Raw genomic sequence first — 20,357 nt, forward strand, 5'->3', positions numbered from 1 at the left:
TTTGCGCCATTCAAAGAGTTTAAAGGATTAGATGGCAGCACTAAGCTTAGTTAATACGTCCGTATGTACATGAAAATGGTCGCCCACGCCACTACGAGTATGCTAAGCCTTATAACGAGTTATGCATCCAAAATTAACGCTTTTAAATTGGGTTCACAAAGTAATTAAAACTGCCTTGTAATTCAATTACGTTTTTACTAATGCATAATTATTTTCTTCTATAATAATAATAATTTTTATATTACGAGTATATCACAGTCTTCACTTTAGCAAGTGGATTAATATAATAGTGTTACACAAATTGAACCGTTAGGCTATACGATTAAAGTACAATTTGAAATAGAAAAGTAATAAAACAATACAATTTGCCTACGTGTTCTGGTGCTCTTTGATAAATTAATGATATCGTGTACCTAATTGCGTGACGTCTACATTACTTAAATTATTTATTCATTAGGTACCTGTGTTTGCAGTGCACTACGTTCAAATAAATATTTCCTATACTTACGTAGATATAACAGATATCCACTTGTAATATATATCGTACTTATTGTTTTACATCTTATTGAATAACTATGTATTAAATATAGATATATTTAGGCAACATTTGACTAATATAATTATGATTTGAGATACACTTTTACAAGCTATCAAATTCTTAATGTAGAGTTGGAAACTTAGTCTGTAAGTATAACTACCGCACACAGAGACATTTAATGATTACTTAAACTGTTCCTTAGTAACGATTTTGTATTGAAAACAATTACTAAGGACTGTGTTAAGTAATCATTAAATAGCTCTGAGTACGGTGGTAAGAATAAACCGAGAGGATTGTAGGCTAGACAAAATATGATGAATACATAACTTCTTTACTATGCTTTGTAGTCGGTTAACACATATGTATGTACACAATTATTTTAACATGCTTTTGTAGATTATTCGTTAATGTAGAAACTTCATATTATCTACAAAGCTCTAAGTAGTGTGTTAGGATTCTGTGATGCGGATAGCGGTGGCCTTTATATGCTCATGACATGTCGAGTATATTAACTACTATGCCTCTCTATGTATAGTAAATAACTTCGTACAAAGTTTATTACTTTATATTTATTAGTTCATGTTATATTTTGATGTCATGAGTGGTAAAATTTACCCAAAGTTATTTATTTTTATGTGTTTTTATTAAAATGCGATATCCAATCACACAGCAAAAAAAATACAGCCGAATCCATCGAGCCGTTTTCGAGTTATGACTATTCATACATTCACATGTGTAATTCATTTTTATTTGTGTACTTTTATTTTATGTTTTTTAAAAAGTCGCAAGCTGATAGAAATCCCATTTTCTTATTGTGACATTGATAAAGATTACATAACTAATCTATTATTTATTTGTTAATTCTGTTTAGCATGCCTAATTTAATTAACTTAGCAATTTCATGGTATTACAATAATTGACTAGAATATTCAAGATTAATTCATGTAACAATGACTAGGCCATTATTAAAATTATTTATTACAATACTTCAAGTATCTAATATCAGCTAATATTTGGTATTATATCGTATAATTATGTACCTAGAAATGTACCAAATTAATACAAATAAATGTAGATGAGAGAGAATCCTTCGGTTCCATATCTCAGTAAATTATATCCAATTTTATTTACAAGTACTGTGAAAAAGATACGTTAGTTCTACATTTTTCGAATATAAATAGACTAGAAAAATAAGTCACAAATTCGTAGGACAAAGAGATGGTAAACTGTGACCCGACTAGTATGTACTTACTGAAACATTAGGCTATTTTGAATATCTAACAGCATACGAGATAGTTTTCTAGCTATAAATAATGTAGTGAGGGATGGAAAACTACATAATAAATGAGGTAAACCTACTCCAAAACAAACACTTAAATAAAATATCGTAGATAGTAACAGGGTAAAAAAGTTAAACCTAATAATACGAATGGAAATCAAACCAACACAGCCATCGATGCAATGACCTTTGGTGCAAAACAATACTAATTATTTGTATTACATACTACTTAAACGCAATTGATCCCATTCCAGGCAATTCATAATAATATTAAATCTATGCATGAATGTATGCAGTACTTATTCTATTGAATTACTTAGATATAATTGAACTACAATATGTGAATACGTTTAAATCACCCACCGTAACATGTCATGTCAGTTCGCTAATCGATTACTAATTAAACAATGTAATGGACCCATTCATTTTGCACAGCACGTCACTGTCACTCACTGTCATGCACTGGAGTCAGTTTCTTAGCAGACCGGGGAGGTGATGGTCGTGTGTTCAGGGCTGAACCGCCTCGTGGGCGAGACTTGTCACCCTCAGAGGTAGTTGGGCCGCGACACACAACACAGCACTCCCATGCCTTTGTACATCGATCCTCTCCGCTTGCTCCTCCACAGGCCGTTTACGTCGTCACCTTTCAACGCGATGTTGCTCTCTGAAAAAGACGGCTACAGTTACTCGTTTGTTTGCCTATGAAATATGAAATCGCTTGAGTTTCAATTCCAATACGTAATACATTTGATGTGTTGGAATTACTTAAACTTTTTAGATTTTACTCTAGTGTAAATTACTTAAGTATAAGTATTTATTGATGTAAAGTTGGGCCAAAAGAGGTAATACAATTCGGTATATTAACTAAAATATATTTTTGTCACAAAATTAGTCATATTACGAACTCCTACAAACTGGAGTCCATTATTTAATGTTAGTATAGTAGTCACAGGTGCCAATTATGCAAAAACCTTAATCATGATTTCTTATAATGAGTGACGAATACAAATGTAACCTGAAATTATTTTTCGTGGCGAAACACAACACAAACTCGCATTTAGCGGTACGATGACTAGGCGTGTTATTTCCCAGTTGTGAGCATAACTTCCACGGAAAGGGCTTTCGCGGCGTTAATAGTCTGTAACTACATAGATTATGCTTAAGGGAACAGCTTTATTCCGTAAGTAGATATTTAGCGGTGCGGTGAACGATAAAATACCGCTTTTCCTGTACTTGCTTTTTCTCGTACCTCGAGTGTTCTTAATGTCAATGGGAAGACGGTAAAGGTGTTGCGTTGCTTGTAAGGCCGGTTACCAACTCCAAACTTTTTCTACCTTATAGTTCTTAATGAACGTGACTTTTTCTTCACCTGCTAATGTTTTCATCGACTAAAAATCGGTCGACAAATGTCGTTCGTGAATGGGAAGCTTAATCCTTTTAGCTGAGTACGTGTTCTTGTTTTGTTTAGTACACAGCATTAGTGAAGCTTTGTCTTAAGAGGTGTAATAGAACAATGGCGAAGCTACACGTCTGCTTACACACAATTCTGTTTGAAATTGAAAACAACCGTTTCAAAGTAAATGGGTTGAACGCCATTCCATGTAATGCACTGGTAATTTCACATTTGATCTGAATATTATTTTAAATTAAACCCGCGAGAGCAGTGTTTTACTGGAATAACAAATTAATATTGCAATGAATTTTAAACAAATACTCGTATGTCGAGTGGTTGTGTTTGTTTCTTTTACGTAGTTCGTTATTTTTGCTTAATACATTCGATCATTAACTTTAATTGAACTGCTTTGTTGATAGAGCAATTAAGAATACGCAAAGGGCTATGGGGTTTTTGGTATAGCCCTGAGTGGAAATAATGTTATTGTTTTATTTCTGTGAATTCAGTATTTCCCATCTATTTATACATAGGTACATTTGTGTAGTCAACTTTTATTATTGTACGAAAATTGGCAAACCGCCGTTCTCAGAGTAACTTAACCCAATCCTTCGCAATTATTTTCGATACAAAATCGTTACTAAAGAATAGTTTTAAGTAGGTAATCATTGTCTCTGAGTGCGGCAGTCTTAACATTTGTAATTGTCGACATGGACTTTTTCTAGTCTTCTTGATGTTGGAAAATAATACGTTAGGCTGTAAATTTTAATAAAAAAATATGAATAATTCTTACCTAAATGATTGAGATTTTCATGCTGTGGCAAATATTCCTGTATATCATTAACTATTCTGGTGATCTCCTGCGTGTCTTTCACGATGCTGCAGAGCTCCTCCTGGTTGAAGTCAGGAGTGATCTGCTTGCACAGCAGGATCTGACTTATCACGTTGCCGAAATTGGACGGACCGGCTCGGTTCTCTGCGGAAAACAATCCATTTTAAACCTTGTAACTATTGTTTTGAAGATCGAAGTTCGCGAAACTGCAATGGGCTGTATTGTTTTGGTTGAAGTTTTTGTTATTGTTGCAGCAATAAAATGTATTGGACTACTTGAACATGTTAGAAGAAGAGGTTCATTAAGTTGATTGGAATATCGAAATGAAATGAAAAAAATATAGTGTACGTGAGTAAACCGTGATTTTTAGTTAATATACATAGAAAAAAATATTAAATTTTTGTGTAGATTAAACAAACATACCTAAACCATTTTTAGGCATTCCATTACAAAAATTCTACTAATAAAATAACCACTTAAAGTAACAGCCGTTAAATATTAAATTGGATTTGTTATTTGAATATCAAATATTGAACTAAAACGAACGATTTGATTGGATTTGTAATAGTATTCCAATACTAGGATTGAAAACTAACAGAATAGTGCATTGTACATATCGAACTCATACATATACCAACCTAGATACCGTAAGGGCAGAATGTTATGTTAACAAGAACTTAGACATTAGGCAGTATATACCAAAAGGATTAAGAATATATCTTTAATAGTAATAAGTAAAGTACCTTAACCGATGAGCATGCATAAAAAGACTGATGACTGTTGATGAAGCGAAAGAGGTATGTAAGATTCGTAGCAATTGGCGGTGCATTGTCTCTGCCTACCCCCTTGGGAGACGGGGAACCCCACGCGGTTATGTATGTATATTGTAATAACTCAATACATGAATTACTGATGAACATCTTCATAAAATTTTCCTCAAACTTATTCATTCAGCACTTCAACAAAATTGGAATTGAATTCCAAACGTCATTCTCTAAGTCCGTATTATCTACGGATTCTAACTGAATAGGTTTTGAAAGGAGAGATTATGAACTTATATACTGACGTCTGCGAAGCTTGGCTTGAGTTTCAATGCAATTGCAGGTACTAGTCCCGACATAGTTACAATCGAGACCGTCACTACACCGCCCGCGCCATTGTTAATGTTCACAGGTATTGTACCGTAAATATCTTGGATCTCGTTACTCTTACAACAGTTACTTCGCATCGGCGAAAATAAGAAACATTATTCCCACGAATTTCGACCAAGTCGAACATTGCGGCTGGTGTCTTTAGCAGTGATTAATTGCCACTAATTGTTCGTGGCGGCACGCTATTAAAATGGTACTTTTGTTGTTCAATCTAGTGGCAGCGGTAGAAAGTGTGGCACGCCGCTTAAGAAACGCTGTTTTCAATTAAGAGCTTAAAGTGCCTCGTAAATGCTCTAATCGTGATAAATTAAATAGAAAACCAAAGCAAATGTGTGGCAGGAAACGTTAACAGACATAATGTGGAGAATTAAAAACCAATATCGATACAGGGTTTTCCAATACCGGTTAGCCAAAGCTCTAAGAGGTGCCGAAACGGGTCGTTCAATCTAATCGACAGGTGAATCACTTATTGTCTGCCATCCCATTACCCTCAGTTCCCTCTAAGCGAGGGAAGATAAACACCTGTTTCTAATATACTCTACGAATTCGTTTCTTCTGAATCATCTCGAATGAAAAAACTTTTGTTACAAATAAATTAATAATTCGGGAATACCAACAGTGTTTCTGAAATATTTTCAACTTTGTTTTCATTTGATATGCTAATATCCTTTTTGTGGTAACACAGCCAGAACACTGAGCAGTATAACAAAATTTTCGGATCAACCGAAAAATATAATCTAACTTTGGTGAATAATTAATTAACAGTTTCGTAAGAGAAGCTATTGTGTATGATTGTCTCGGTCGTTAAGCGATGGCCGAATACTTAGGCTGTACGAAACTTTTCTTTGGCATCTAAATAGGTTTCTCGAAGATAATACTAAAAGATGGCCTGTCAAGCTTGGTAATTATTGCCCAGACTTAGCTTCATCGTCATCGTGACAAATGCCTTCTACTAAATTGCTGTTATCACTGGAGCGATATTTCTCGCTAGCAATAACTAGAATAGTGGTAATATCTAGAATTGTCGAATGTATTGGGTTCCCTCGAATGTTGTTATTAATACATAAGCGGCTGTTGCCGGCCATTCTTCTAATACACGAGTAATCCTTTATTCAGCTGTTACGACACCCACGGGAAATAATAGTGTGGTATATTCGACCACACTTAGATGAAGATACATTGTGTTTGTTGGTTATTTATATTTCAGCGGTGTCTTAGAGTATTTTTGTAGCCTATCCGGACCGGCCGCGCGACGATTTCAATTTTATGTGCACAATAAAACAACTCAGTAACTTTTATTCCGACTTTCCGCACTTAACTTATCAACTATTTTATTTGTGAAGATTATAAACTTAATGATTACTATGAATAAGATAGAAAGTCGTATAACTCATACCATAATACGAGGTCATATCCATTGGCACAAGCTGTACAAGGCGGTGGCACTTGGCGAGCTCCCGAAGCAGGAGTTGTGCCATGAAGTATAGGAGCACCAGCTGAGGCTGTTCCGCGCACCCGTCGCTCGTTGACCTGGATAACGAAGAATTCTTTACATTCTTGCAGAAAAACGGGGTAAAAATATAACTTGCGAGGTACTTATACGTGTAGAATTACTGTTTTATGGTATATCACACACACACACAACGTCACGTCTTTTATCTCCGAAGGGGTAGGCAGAGGTGCACATTACGGCACGTAATGCCGCTATGCAATGTGCACCCACTTTTCACCATTTGTGTTATAAGTCCCATGTAATAAGCCAATACAATAAGTAAGTAAGGGGTAAGCCCGTTTTCAGACTCCGTGCTATTACCGAGAAATTTTCGAAAATCCGAAAAAAGCCCAGCAATACTTTGCCCGACCCGGGAATCGAACCCGAGACCCCATGTTCGGCAGTCGCACTTGCGACCACTCGACCAACGAGGCAGTGTTTTATGGTATATTCTTGTTAATATTTGAGCTTTGTTCCAGTTGTGTGGCTGGGAATGATTTACTGCGCCTTGTGGTGCACATTTGGTCGTTCATGCGGAGACAAAAGTAGTTCCGTGCATTTGTGACTCAAACCGTAAATGCTTAAAGAATGGCGCACACGAGGGACTTTTCTACTCAACCCGCGAGACACTGAAGTTCGTGACGCTTATTTTTTTCATAGTTTGGAGGCGGTACTTTCATTCTTTGTAGGTACTATTCATATGTTATGATTGTTAGTGTTTAACTCGAAGGATAATTGGCACTGCTTCGCATAAAATGATTAATGATGCTCACATTTGAAAGAAAGGTGTACAAGCTTACCACAACATCATTGTATTTATTACCTCTGGTTATGGTAAGTAGTTATCAAAGTACTAAGTAACGTACTTTTATAACAATGCGTGGATGATAGTCATTTAAACAAAAAATAACTCTAAGTGTGGAATTTGATCTTCAAAGACCTTAGCAGCAATATTATCTACTGGATTTTAGACACGTAGTGAACAGATAACAGGTACAATGCAGTTGCAAGTAGTTAGTGAGTATAAAGAACTTATCTAAAGCTTCATAGTCTCCAAAATGCAGTTCTGGACTAATATAACTATAAGTCTTAAGATAGCCGCTGTTATCTGAAACTAGGTACATACATGTTTAAACTTGGCGTTAATTTCTACTGTACAGTTACTATGAATTGGAGATTATAGAGAGAAACTGTTACAAATAATTTGTATTCTATTCTATACTTAGTATCTAGGTCACACAAAAGAAGGCTAAATCAACAGGCTATTAATAAATACCTATTATAATAATATAAATATTCAGTAGCTCATGTACCGAATAAAGTGAAACTAAAATATACAAAGATCCCAAAATAAATATTTCGATACGAAAACCTATTGAATAGATTTTTGTTACACGACACTTCAAAGAGTTCAAAGTTACAATTTATTTCCAATCATTCAATATTACAACAGGCTACTGTAAAAATAAATTCAACTCGTTGCCTAATTCGTGAATTCTACGAATAAAACTCATTCATAGAAAACTTTAGCGGGTCGGGTCTTTTATTAGACCGCTCAGTAAATAAATTAAATTGTAACAAAAACTCTTTGGAACACAATATTTCTCCATCAATCTCTCAACAAACATCTGTTGTAGTTTCACAGATTTACTTCTCTGCAGCGAAATGCAAAACTTTTTATAATATAATAATAATAATATAATAATATATTTATTTGCGTAAAACATGGTATAAATGGTGTTACAATATAAAATGAGCTTACATGTTTTGCTAAAAGTGTACTTAGCATGCAAATCTTCAACTTAATACTAACATTAATGTTTCTTATCCATAAATTCCTTAAGACTATAGAAGTTATTTGTATTTAGCCAGTTATATAGTTTAATTTTAAATAATCTAGAGTTTAAATTTCTTATGCTATTCGGTAACTTATTATAAATACGAACACTATTACATAAACAGCTTTTGTTGTATTTGGTAAGCTTAGGAACATCATTTAGAACGAGTCTTTGTGGGTCCCGCCGGTTCCGCGGATTCATGTCATTGGCCGTTTTAAACAAGGCCTTATGTTTATTGACAAACATGCATATTTCAAATATGTATAGGGATGGCAGCGGTAACAACTTTAGTTTTTTAAATATGGGTTGACATGATACCTCAGGGTGCATCCCATACATTGCCCTGATACACTTTTTCTGAGCAATAAAAGCTCTGATCATATCCGTGCTGTTACCCCATATTACAAGCCCGTATCGTAACAGTGATTCTATGTATGCATGATAGGTCATAATAGCAGTTTTTAGACTTGTTATATTTTTGACTTGTTGAAGTGCATACACGAATTTATTTATTCTCTTAGAAATATAATCTACATGTTCTTTCCAATTTAAATTTTCATCTATAATTATACCAAGAAACTTTGTATGTGCTACTTCTTCAATTTTTGTTATATTAAGTTTAATATTATAATTAGGATTTTTACATTTATTGAAATTTATATATACGGATTTATTAAGATTTATTTTTAAGTTGTTTGTGTCAAGCCACTGTATCAATTTATCTATAGTATTATTTATTTCAGCCTCATGGTTATTTATACAGTTATTGACCTTTTCAGATGCCACAATGATAGTAATATCATCAGCAAACAATATACATTGATGTTTGGTTATACTAATAATATCATTTATATACAGCAAGAATAGGATGGGGCCCAGAACGCTTCCTTGGGGAACACCATATTTATTGTACTTGTATTCAGATGAAAAAGGTACCATGTCTCCATTGTCGTCTATTTTATCAATGATAACTCGTTGTTGTCTGTTACTAAGATATGATGCTATCCATTGAAGCGCGGGACCTCTGATACCAACTAATTCTATTTTTTTAAGTAGCAGTTCATGAGAAACTAAGTCGAAGGCTTTTGAGATATCAAAAAATAGTCCAGTAGTTAAATTGTTGTTATTGAGATTAGTAACTATAGCCTTTACAAGGGAGAATACTGCTAATGTGGTGGACTTATTTTTTTGAAAGCCATACTGTTCCTTGCTAATTATATGGAATTTTTCGCAATAGTCAATTAATCTTCTATACATGCACTTTTCATAAATTTTTGATAAAATAGGTATTAACGTAATTGGACGATAATTATTAATGTCACACTTTTCCCCTTTTTTAAACAATGGTTTGACTATTGAGTATTTGAGAGCGTCAGGAAAAGTACCTGTTTCGAATGAGACATTTATCAAATGCGTTAAAATAGCGGTTAATTCGTTAACACATTCTTTAATAATTTTAGTATTGATTTCATCGTAGCCTACTGAGCTGGAGTTAGTTAATAACATTATTTCTCGTCTAACCTCATTTTCTGACATAGGTTTTAGAAACATAGAATTTGTAGGGGCACTTAGAGTAGATATTTTTATATGTTTATGTGTTGTTTCATGAGTTAAGTTAATGTAGTGATTGTTAAAGGCAGTGGCAATTTCCACGGGTTGTGTTAGTATCCTATTGTTAACTATGATTTTATCCATGTTTCCTATGTAATTAGTATCACTTATTTCGTTTTTAATTACTGCCCATGTGGCCCTACATTTATTTTCATGTTTGTTTATATATTTAATGTTTGCATTTTTTTTTGAATTCATTATACATTTTTTTAGAATATTAGAATATTTAATATATTTATTTTTATTACTAGTATTTTTATTTTGATAGTATTTATATCTTAGTGTACGTTTATTTAGACAGCTTTTTTTTAGACCCTTACTTATCCAATTTTGGTTATTTTTATTTTTGTTATTTACTTTTACTTTTACTTTTGGGAAACAAAGATTATAGAATAAACATAAAAGTTCATGAAAATCACTGAATGCGTTGGCATCACTTTTTATATATGTCGGAGTCGGGGTGTCGTCGCGGTAATAATCGGTAGTAATGAGAACTACAATGTTTGTCCATGTTTATTACAATATTGTATTCGCAATGATAACAGTCAATAACGTAATGTAAGCTTTTACAAAAGTTGTTAATACTACACTAGTTTACAATTAGGATTGTCTTAAGAGATGAGCGTGATCGCGCAACCGTGTCCCATGAAGGAATGTGTCTCTGACCCTTCCTCGTATCGGCTGGGTCCTATAGCGTCCCTAAAAAAACCACACTCTTTGCAGGGTCGCAGCCCTTAACTGTTTTTTGTCTTACGTACTTAACATGTGTCGATCACACTATCTTTACAATTTGGTGAGAACTTAAAACTAAACCAATTGATTTTGAAGTGATTCATGGAAAAGGGGCTGGCAGCGGTCGTCTTAAGTGTGTTCACGAACTGTTCTCCGACACGGCCATCCTGACGTTATCACGCGTCCTCGCGTGGTGTTCAATCTGCAAGTGGAAACATTCACCACAGTAGGCTTTTGTTTCGGTCATACCTGACCGAAACAGCAAGATTTTGAATTCAAACTTAACATTATTATTTTGTTAAGCAGAAACTGCTCTAATTTGGATTTTATTTTATTCTCAACAATTTTACTGTAAGAAATAACAAAAGATAATGGAGACCTGGTTTGAGAACCTCAATTGTGTCGCACCACATGACCAGTGGGCCGACCGTATGTTGATATCACTTAACCAGCTGTAACTACATTGTCAAATGCGCATCGCGCACTCTTCGGCTAAACCGGAGCTACGACTACATACTGACACATGCATTACAGCCAGTCACAACTTAACCATCGAGTAACTACATTGTTGGATGCGCATCGCGCACTCTTCGGCTACACCGGAGCTACGACTACAAACCAACACATGCATCACCGATTTTTCACTTGACCATCGAGTAACTACATTGTTGGATGCGCATCGCGCACTCTTCGGCTACACCGGAGCTACGACTACAAACCAACACATGCATTACCGATTTTGTTCACTTAACCATCGAGTACCTACATTGTTGGATGCGCATCGCGCACTCTTCGGCTACACCGGAGCTACGACTACAAACCAACACATGCATTACCGATTTTTCACTTGACCATCGAGTAACTACATTGTTGGATGCGCATCGCGCACTCTTCGGCTAAACCGGAGCTACGACTACAAACCAACACATGCATTACCGATTTTGTTCACTTAACCATCGAGTACCTACATTGTTGGATGCGCATCGCGCACTCTTCGGCTACACCGGAGCTACGACTACAAACCAACACATGCATTACCGATTTTTCACTTGACCATCGAGTAACTACATTGTTGGATGCGCATCGCGCACTCTTCGGCTAAACCGGAGCTACGACTACAAACCAACACATGCATTACACCGATTATCCACTCAACCATCCAGTACCTGCATTGTTAGATGCGCATCGCACACTCTTCGGCTAAACCGGAGCTACGACTACACACTAACACATGCATTTTGAAGTTATAAAACCAGTCTCGATAAAAAATTAAATAAACTAGATTGATCTAGTAAGCAAATCGTTATAAAATCTTAATCATCAGTTCCTTACACATTTCAGTAATTGCATTTGCTTTCAACATCTTGCTATTCATGTTCAGATTTTATTCAATCACAATATTTTGGAAAACTTGTTATTCAATTTCATGTTCCTTAGACGAACCATCCACATGTTCATTCGTAGGCATTTTTTTTAAGCGATCTGTTTGACTGCGCGACTTGGCAGTTATAAAAAAACCACACGAGTTACACAGTAGTTTATTTTTATTAACTATACAAACTACACTTTAACTTTTAAGATTTTACAATAAGTACCTCAACTGGACTACACTCACAACTTCGCGGTTACCCTAGTGAACCCTAGTGACTCGGTTAGGCGCAGGGATTTTGCTGAAAACTAACAAGTTGAGGCGGATCCGCAGATCACAATTATATCAGCACCCTGAGCCTAAGCTCTAACAAACTGCACTGGATTTAAGAAAAGTATGAGAGCATTTATAGTCTATTATTGCTGATATAGAATTAGGTGATTGAGGTAAATGAATGCAGTTTTCATCTACAAAGCAATCTCGTATTGCAACTCAGCGATATAGTAAATGAGAGATGTAACAGATCGTTCGCGTATTTGTACGACCGGTTGATATTTCCTGCTTCAGCCTGTTCGTTAAAATCTATTGCAACAAGGGTAGAGACGATACAGCGTTTACTGACAATGATTTGTTAAAAGACAGCTTGTCAAACGAAATTAAGATGTTAATACCCTGAGATATAATGTCGTAACCAATCAGGATACCACGTCGTAAGTATTTGTCAGGAAGAACATGAAATAGAATTTCAAGAGCAATATCGTCAATTTCAACCAAAGCTGATATTTGTACAGTAGGTACTATAAACACTTTTGTCACCAATGCCTTGCATTTTGACTGTATTATTTACTTTTGGGGCATGAATCTTTGACGATATTGACTTCTTCGTAAGGGAAAACTCGGCTCCAGAGTCGTAGCAAAATGAAAAGAACGCACCAAAGTATTGTAGAACTCCAGCGAGAACTGCGGCGATACCGACGTCCACATGTTCTCGTTCATCACCTTTGCTAGCAGGCGCCCACCGGGGCCGCAGCAGCTCGCATACAAGCGGGACCGCAGCAGCTCACACACAGCCGGGGCCGCAGCAGCTCGCACACAGCCGGGGCCGCAGCAGCTCGCACGCAGCCGGGGCCGCAGCAGCTCACACACAGCCGGGGCCGCAGCAGCTCGCACACAGCCGGGGCCGCAGCAGCTCGCACACCGCCGGGGCCGCAGCAGCTCGCACACAGCCGGGGCCGCAGCAGCTCGCACACCGCCGGGGCCGCAGCAGCTCGCACACAGCCGGGGCCGCAGCAGCTCGTACACAGCCGGGGCCGCAGCAGCTCGCACACAGCCGGGGCCGCAGCAGCTCGCACACAGCCGGGGCCGCAGCAGCTCGCATACAAGCGGGACCGCAGCAGCTCGCACACAGCCGGGGCCGCAGCAGCTCGCACACAGCCGGGGCTCGCACACAGCCGTTCGGCGACGCGCCACCAATACCGGCGCGCACCCGTACAACTTGCGGTCACACAGCGCGTACCACACGCTCGGGCTCCTCCGCTCGAGCGCCTTGGGCATCCAGTTGTAGAGTCCGGCGCCAGACGGGCTCGTGAAAGAATTACAAAAGCCATGTCACTAATTTAACTCTATTATTTACGCTTGTGCAATGAACTCTTGAGGATAAACTCGGTTCCACAGTTATAACAGAATGAAAGGAACTGACCAATGTGCTGTTGAACTTCGGTAAGGACTGTGGCGGCACCGACGTCCACAAGTCGTTCATCAGTAAGTCAGGCTTGCTGACATTCGAGGCCCGCGTCGACTCTTACAGCGGCCCACGCCGCGCACACCCGCAACACGGGCTCCATAGCTCGCAGGACCCGCCGTCGCCGGCGCTACTAACGCTGCCCATGATGCGCGCGAAGCACAGGCGTCACGATCGGCAGCGTCCCCTCGTGGTCCACACCAAATATCTTCGTACCGCTCAACGATTTCTTGGTTACACGAAAGCTCACCAAAGTCTATTGAAAGCGCGTACTAGCGTCGGGGAATTTTGCACCTCCAACAACATTCGCACTTTCTCGCGTCCATGATCACAGCGTCCACTCGAACGAGGTAATCCCACTTCTGATGACGGAGTCGGGGTGTCGTCGCGGTAATAATCGGTAGTAATGAGAACTACAATGTTTGTCCATGTTTATTACAATATTGTATTCGCAATGATAACAGTCAATAACGTAATGTAAGCTTTTACAAAAGTTGTTAATACTACACTAGTTTACAATTAGGATTGTCTTAAGAGATGAGCGTGATCGCGCAACCGTGTCCCATGAAGGAATGTGTCTCTGACCCTTCCTCGTATCGGCTGGGTCCTATAGCGTCCCTAAAAAAACCACACTCTTTGCAGGGTCGCAGCCCTTAACTGTTTTTTGTCTTACGTACTTAACATGTGTCGATCACACTATCTTTACAATTTGGTGAGAACTTAAAACTAAACCAATTGATTTTGAAGTGATTCATGGAAAAGGGGCTGGCAGCGGTCGTCTTAAGTGTGTTCACGAACTGTTCTCCGACATATATATGTCTGACCATGTTATATTGTTCAAACATTCCTTGAACTTGCGAATGTTGTCTAAATTATAATCTCTTTTATATATATAATAAGTTGTACGTTTTTCAGCCTTTTCATTAACAGGAAAGCTTAACATTTGGCCTGTATCATGGTCGGAGAGATAGAGAGGCATGACTGATGCGATAGCGTTCGGAATATTACTTAGAATGTGGTCTATGCATGATGACTTGCGCGTGGGTACATCGATGTGAATTTTCATGTTAAAGTTATAGGATATGTCTTGTAAATGGTTAGTAATATTGCTCTTTTTCAAAGTGTTTATATTAAAATCTCCCGCTATAACAATACGCATTTTATATTTGTATTTTTTAGTTATATAGTTTAAAAGGTTGTTTAATTTACTTAAGAACTGTGTGGGATCAGAGTTTGGTGTTCTGTACAGGCAAATAATTAGCAATTTATAACACTCAATCTCTATGCCACATGCTTCAAATGTATTTTGAGTAGCATATGTTTTTATATATGGTAAATCTTTGAAAATAATGTCTTTTTTTACTAAAATGCAAGTTCCCCCTCTTTGTTTTTCTCTGCAGAAGTTGGCAGCTAGTTGATAATCAGATATTTTAACATAGTTCTCATAGCCTTTTTTAATAAAAGTTTCCGACAGACATATTACATCTGGTGGTTTTTGTGCTACTCTTAACTCCTGAATTGTTATTTCTAGGAGTTCCCGTTTCGACAGAATGCTAGCAATATTTTGGTGCATAATATGAAATGTATGGGTTTTAGGCTCGAAAAAAACTATTTTTCTTTTTTAACATAGGGAAATAATAAGGTATTGTACCTTTGTTTACATTGCTGACAGATTCAGTGGGGCTAGCTGTTTGTTTATTTTTCTCGCAGCTTTGGTTATTAAAGTAAAAAGGAATCGTTCCCTTTTTAGGCTCGGCTAGGCACTTTTTACTCGTTGTTGTATTACTATTGGTATTGGTATTACTATTGGTATGATTACGCATTACAAACTTTCTAATATTCGCGGGATACAAGTAGGCTTCATCATAATCGTTACAGTCTATTACATAATTTATAGAGTTACATATCTCTGATAACTTAAAATAATGTTTGTTAAGGAAGTGACATTTTTTAAATTTTTTACATAGATTTTTTATACCATTATTCAATTTTGAAGTATTAAGGAAGTGGCTGCTGTTAACATTTAATACAATTATTCTATTATTATAAAAGGTCTCTAATACAACTTCTAATTGTGATAAAACTTGCTTTAAATTGTGATCATTTTCTCCTACACATATGACTATCTTATCATCCGGATTTAAGATTCTTCTTATGCAGTTCTGAGTGACGTCATAACATTTCGCATTAGGCTTCGTTTCCGCAAAAACTCTGTATTTTTCGTACTTAGTATTGCATCTTGACTGCATTAAGGCTGAGGCCAAACCAACACATTGTTGGGTACCGTATATATATAAATTTCTTCCAGGTTCGTGCTCGCGTTTTCTTTCTCTGGTAGTATAGGTAGGTGTGGTAGAATTGCGTGGAGGAATCATTGTCAAGCTGGAGACCTCACTTTTATTATGTAGATACTGTGTTAATGTCTCTATTTGTTTTGTTAATCTTGAAATTTCAAGTTTTGCATCTTCCAACTGTTGTTGTAGATCTGAGATATTTTTTTCAGAGATAGTGTTCTATCATCATAAAAGCAGTCGACGTTTGAGTAATTTAAGGGTGAAGAAGGGGTGGATGTTATGCAGTGAGCTGAACTTGGCCTCTTTTTAATGCTGCAACGAGAAGTATCTTCAGTTATCGAAGAAGTTTGGCATAGGGATTTTAATACAATGACTTCAGCAGTTAACTTGTTTACTTGTCTTTGAAGATCATTATTTTCCAGTATCTTATTATCAAGCTCATTTTGGGTGCATTCTAGTTTGGCAGTTAATTGAGACATGGTATCTTTCATCTCCGACAGAGAAACTAAGTCTGAAATCGGGCCCGATAATGTGCCATCCAAACTTTTTAACATTTTTGTAGGTGTACAATATGATTCAGAGGATGTATTGTAATCAGTAAGTATATGCGAATCCTGAGTTTGTGACTCATCTATAGACTTGTGTTTTTTTACTTCATTGTCTTCTTGTACCGTCGGTGATGTTTTATTTGTGAGTTTCTTTTTATTTCTCAGAGTAATATTAGACGAGTCACTATTTACTAGTTTTTTGTTTTTAATACAAGTTGTACATTTCCAATTCTTTTTTGATTCCTGATCCATCATACGATATGTTTTTTCAGGATATCCAATACAATCTGGTTCATATCTATGGTTACAGATCGAGCATAAAGCGGTGGTTTTTATATCTACATGTTTTTTACATTTATAGCATATTACAAGTGCTGGCATCTTGCGGCCACTGCTCGTATTCCTTAATCCAATTTTCGATGACATTTTTTTAATTCCAGTTCACTATGAAATGAAGCAATTCGTCACTAGATGTCGTTTTGTTATTTGGAGAATACTAAATAATAAATTTTTAAAAACTCACAAAAAGTGTAACGTTAGTTGAGATCCGAACTCGGGTTCCGGGAGCCACAAGTCTCGACGAAAACCACCACGCCACAGTGTTCGTACGTAGATGGTCCAAATTAGTGGTCACTTACGAGACAGTTCTTCAAAAAAACGTTACGACGCTTATTTGATTTTTAAAAATTGATTTTTAAAAATTTCGATCTCACCGTCCGTTTTTTTTTTATTAATCACTGTTTTCACTTTTTTTATATATTTGTTGTTACTGGAATGTTTGTGATAGTTATTTTGCACTGTATTTTTGTTTTTTTTAGTATGTAGGAGTCTTGTTTTGTTTATTATGTAGTATTGTTTTGTTTATTATTTAGTATAGTAGTAGTTTTTATTAATCACTGTTTTCACTTTTTTTATATATTTGTTGTTACTGGAATGTTTGTAATAGTTATTTTGCACTGTATTTTTGTTTTTTTAGTATGTAGGAGTCTTGTTTTGTTTATTATTTAGTAATTAATTAACAGTAATAGAACAATGACGCACTGTATTTTGTAATGCTTTTAGCTTTGCTATATTTGAGAATTCAATTGAGATAACACTTTCACTTGGTATTTGGACTATAATATTCACTTTTCACTGTATATTTTCGACTTTACTGTTTATTAACTATTTTTTTTCACTTTAAATACACGGAGCTAATGTTGACCGTGGCAGTGGCGCCATCTCTCTCTCTCTCTTTTGTGACGTAATTACTTCGCTTTGAGATTTGACATCAGAGACGGCGAATTGGTTCGCCTTTTGAAATGCAAATGGGCGGGTGTCATGTACCTACTCCACTGTATAGCAGGATCAAGGCACAATTTATCTGTTAAGGTGAATGTTTTGTATAGCATGAAGCAGAATAATGGAGCGGTGGAGCTCCAGGGGCCAAAACCGTGACGTTACGGGAAATCCCTAAACACACAAGAACAAAAGACTTATAATTTTAAAGAACATTTCGGCTGTACCGTCGTACACAACAGTAAATATAGTGAAAGTTGTTTTTACACGCTTAAGTAAATAATACAGGGTGTATTGTTTTATGTTAAGCGAGCGGTCATTTATCTAGTTAGGACGGCGCATTAATCTAACGGCGGAGACCGATTCGCAGCCACGAGGGAGATTCGATTCAGTCACTTTCTGTATTTCTTTTCGATTTTCTGTAATTTAATATTTACGTTATAAGATTACGAGGTTAAGCCAGCGTTCAATATTGATTTAAAGCAGCCGTTCTGTCAGAGACAGAGTGCTCGCAAATAAATAAACAACTACGGTTAAACCCTTCTCAAATTGAGATATCGGAATTTTCAAATCGATCTTGTACGTGATCGATTCCTATCGTCAGTGTGTGCAATGAAATAAGACCCGGCTCATGTCTCGTAGAGCGCTGAACTAGGTGTTATCGATATATCTATGTTTTATGCTTGTATCGTAACTCATGAAAATGGAAATTGAAGGACGGGTACAACCATGCTACGTTCGTTGATAAAAAATCTACTTTGTTCTTTTGATAAGGGTTTCCCTTTGAGCTATCGATAAGGTGTTATTTAATAAATAAAGCAATCGAATGCCTAATAAGTAGTTGGTGTACTGGTGGTATTTTAACCCACTATATTGACCTGTTATCTTTTGCCCAAAGGGGTAGGTAAACTTGTAGATTTTTTGTAGGAGGAGGATAGGAGGCAAATCCATAACCAATTGTCAATGCTATTCCAAACTCTGTGTTAGAGATTTTATAAAACAATAATTCTCTTTTAACGCACTTCAATTGGGGATGCTCAATCCCCAATTCGGTTTTATGATCGGCAATAATAATTACACTTAGAACCGTTTGGCTAATGTAATAATGGCTAATGTAATAATGTGTATGTGAACTTGTATGTTTGTAAACGCAACCACGACACAGGAGAAAATCCTAGTGTGAGGCAACGTTTTAAAAAAAAAAGAAAACAATGACAATGATAAAGCGAAAGAAGTATGTAAGATTCGTAGCAATTGACGTGCCTCCTACCCTCATGGGAGACAGGCGTGAGGTTATGTATGTATGTAATACTAATGCATTATTTAGTAACAACAGACGAGTACCTAATGTAATAGAAGTAACAAGTGAGCAAAATGTTTCACTTTCACAATGTTTTCCCAAAATTGCCCTATATATTAAGAAATACCGAATAGAATTAATTTCTTTGGTATAGTTGTAAATAAACGCGAGGTCCGTGATAATTCACAATCCCTTGTGAGTCATGCAGCCAAGTGTGTAGCGTTAGGGGGCAGCCTTTTATCAATTATGCAAGCTGTTTTATTTAAGCGAAACTGTACAACTGTAACTTTACGTCAATGTCGTTTTACAGTGAGGGTGAAAAGAGTTTTATTGTATGAGGTAACTATGGTGCTTTTCACCAAAGATATGCTATGTAGCTGCTGCAAGGATATAATAGCTAGGCTGTGAAACTATGTGACCGTTTCCACTGAGACTATGTAGCCCTTCTTTTTTTTCAGAGGCAAATATCCTCCACAGACTTCTCCCATCTTGGGCGAGGCGAGAGGGAGTGTTAAACACTTACTGAATAAAAACCACCCCGTTCCTACTCCTGCTCTTCGAGCCAGACGCCTGCTAGACAGTCTGCGGCTCCGGGCTATTGCTCCCTCTCAGAATAACTATTTGTCCATCAAATATTATTCCGTGTGGGAATCACAATCATTACGCCATCCGTGCACTCAATTTTGATTCCTATTGCATACATAATAAATAAATGTATCCAATAACAGAAATGCCGTTCCGTCTCCACTGACACAGTTTTGCTACCTCATGAAGCAACAGGCATAGCGTTCGAGATACTTGTATCTAATAGTACCTATAGCTCCCTTTAACGTCAGAGACTGTGATGGGGCTCGCAAGGGACCCGTTGATATTCATGGAGGGGTATTTGAGAAGGGTGAGCAGCATGCGTGAGTGAGCCTCTACCTATAAGTTAGGGTAACATAGGAACACCATGGGGAGTTAG

General features: G+C 36.9%; 1 protein-coding gene across 3 annotated transcripts in view; it reads right to left on the bottom strand.

Moving 5' to 3' along the window:
• Nucleotides 1-175: 175 nt before the first annotated feature.
• The window catches only part of LOC118277645 (uncharacterized), a 152,342-nt gene continuing 132,160 nt past the window's right edge, over nucleotides 176-20,357 (bottom strand). For all 3 annotated transcript variants that reach the window (XM_050699193.1, XM_050699192.1, XM_035596541.2), the window contains exons 4-6: nucleotides 6,587-6,720; nucleotides 4,001-4,183; nucleotides 176-2,481 (exon numbers count right to left, since the gene is read on the bottom strand). In XM_050699193.1, coding sequence (XP_050555150.1) covers nucleotides 2,363-2,481; nucleotides 4,001-4,183; nucleotides 6,587-6,720 — 436 coding nt within the window. In that variant the 3' untranslated portion in view covers nucleotides 176-2,362. The remainder of the gene's footprint in view (nucleotides 2,482-4,000; nucleotides 4,184-6,586; nucleotides 6,721-20,357) is intronic.

Source organism: Spodoptera frugiperda, chromosome 15 (genome assembly GCF_023101765.2).
Source record: "Spodoptera frugiperda isolate SF20-4 chromosome 15, AGI-APGP_CSIRO_Sfru_2.0, whole genome shotgun sequence".
NCBI lineage: Eukaryota > Metazoa > Arthropoda > Insecta > Lepidoptera > Noctuidae > Spodoptera > Spodoptera frugiperda.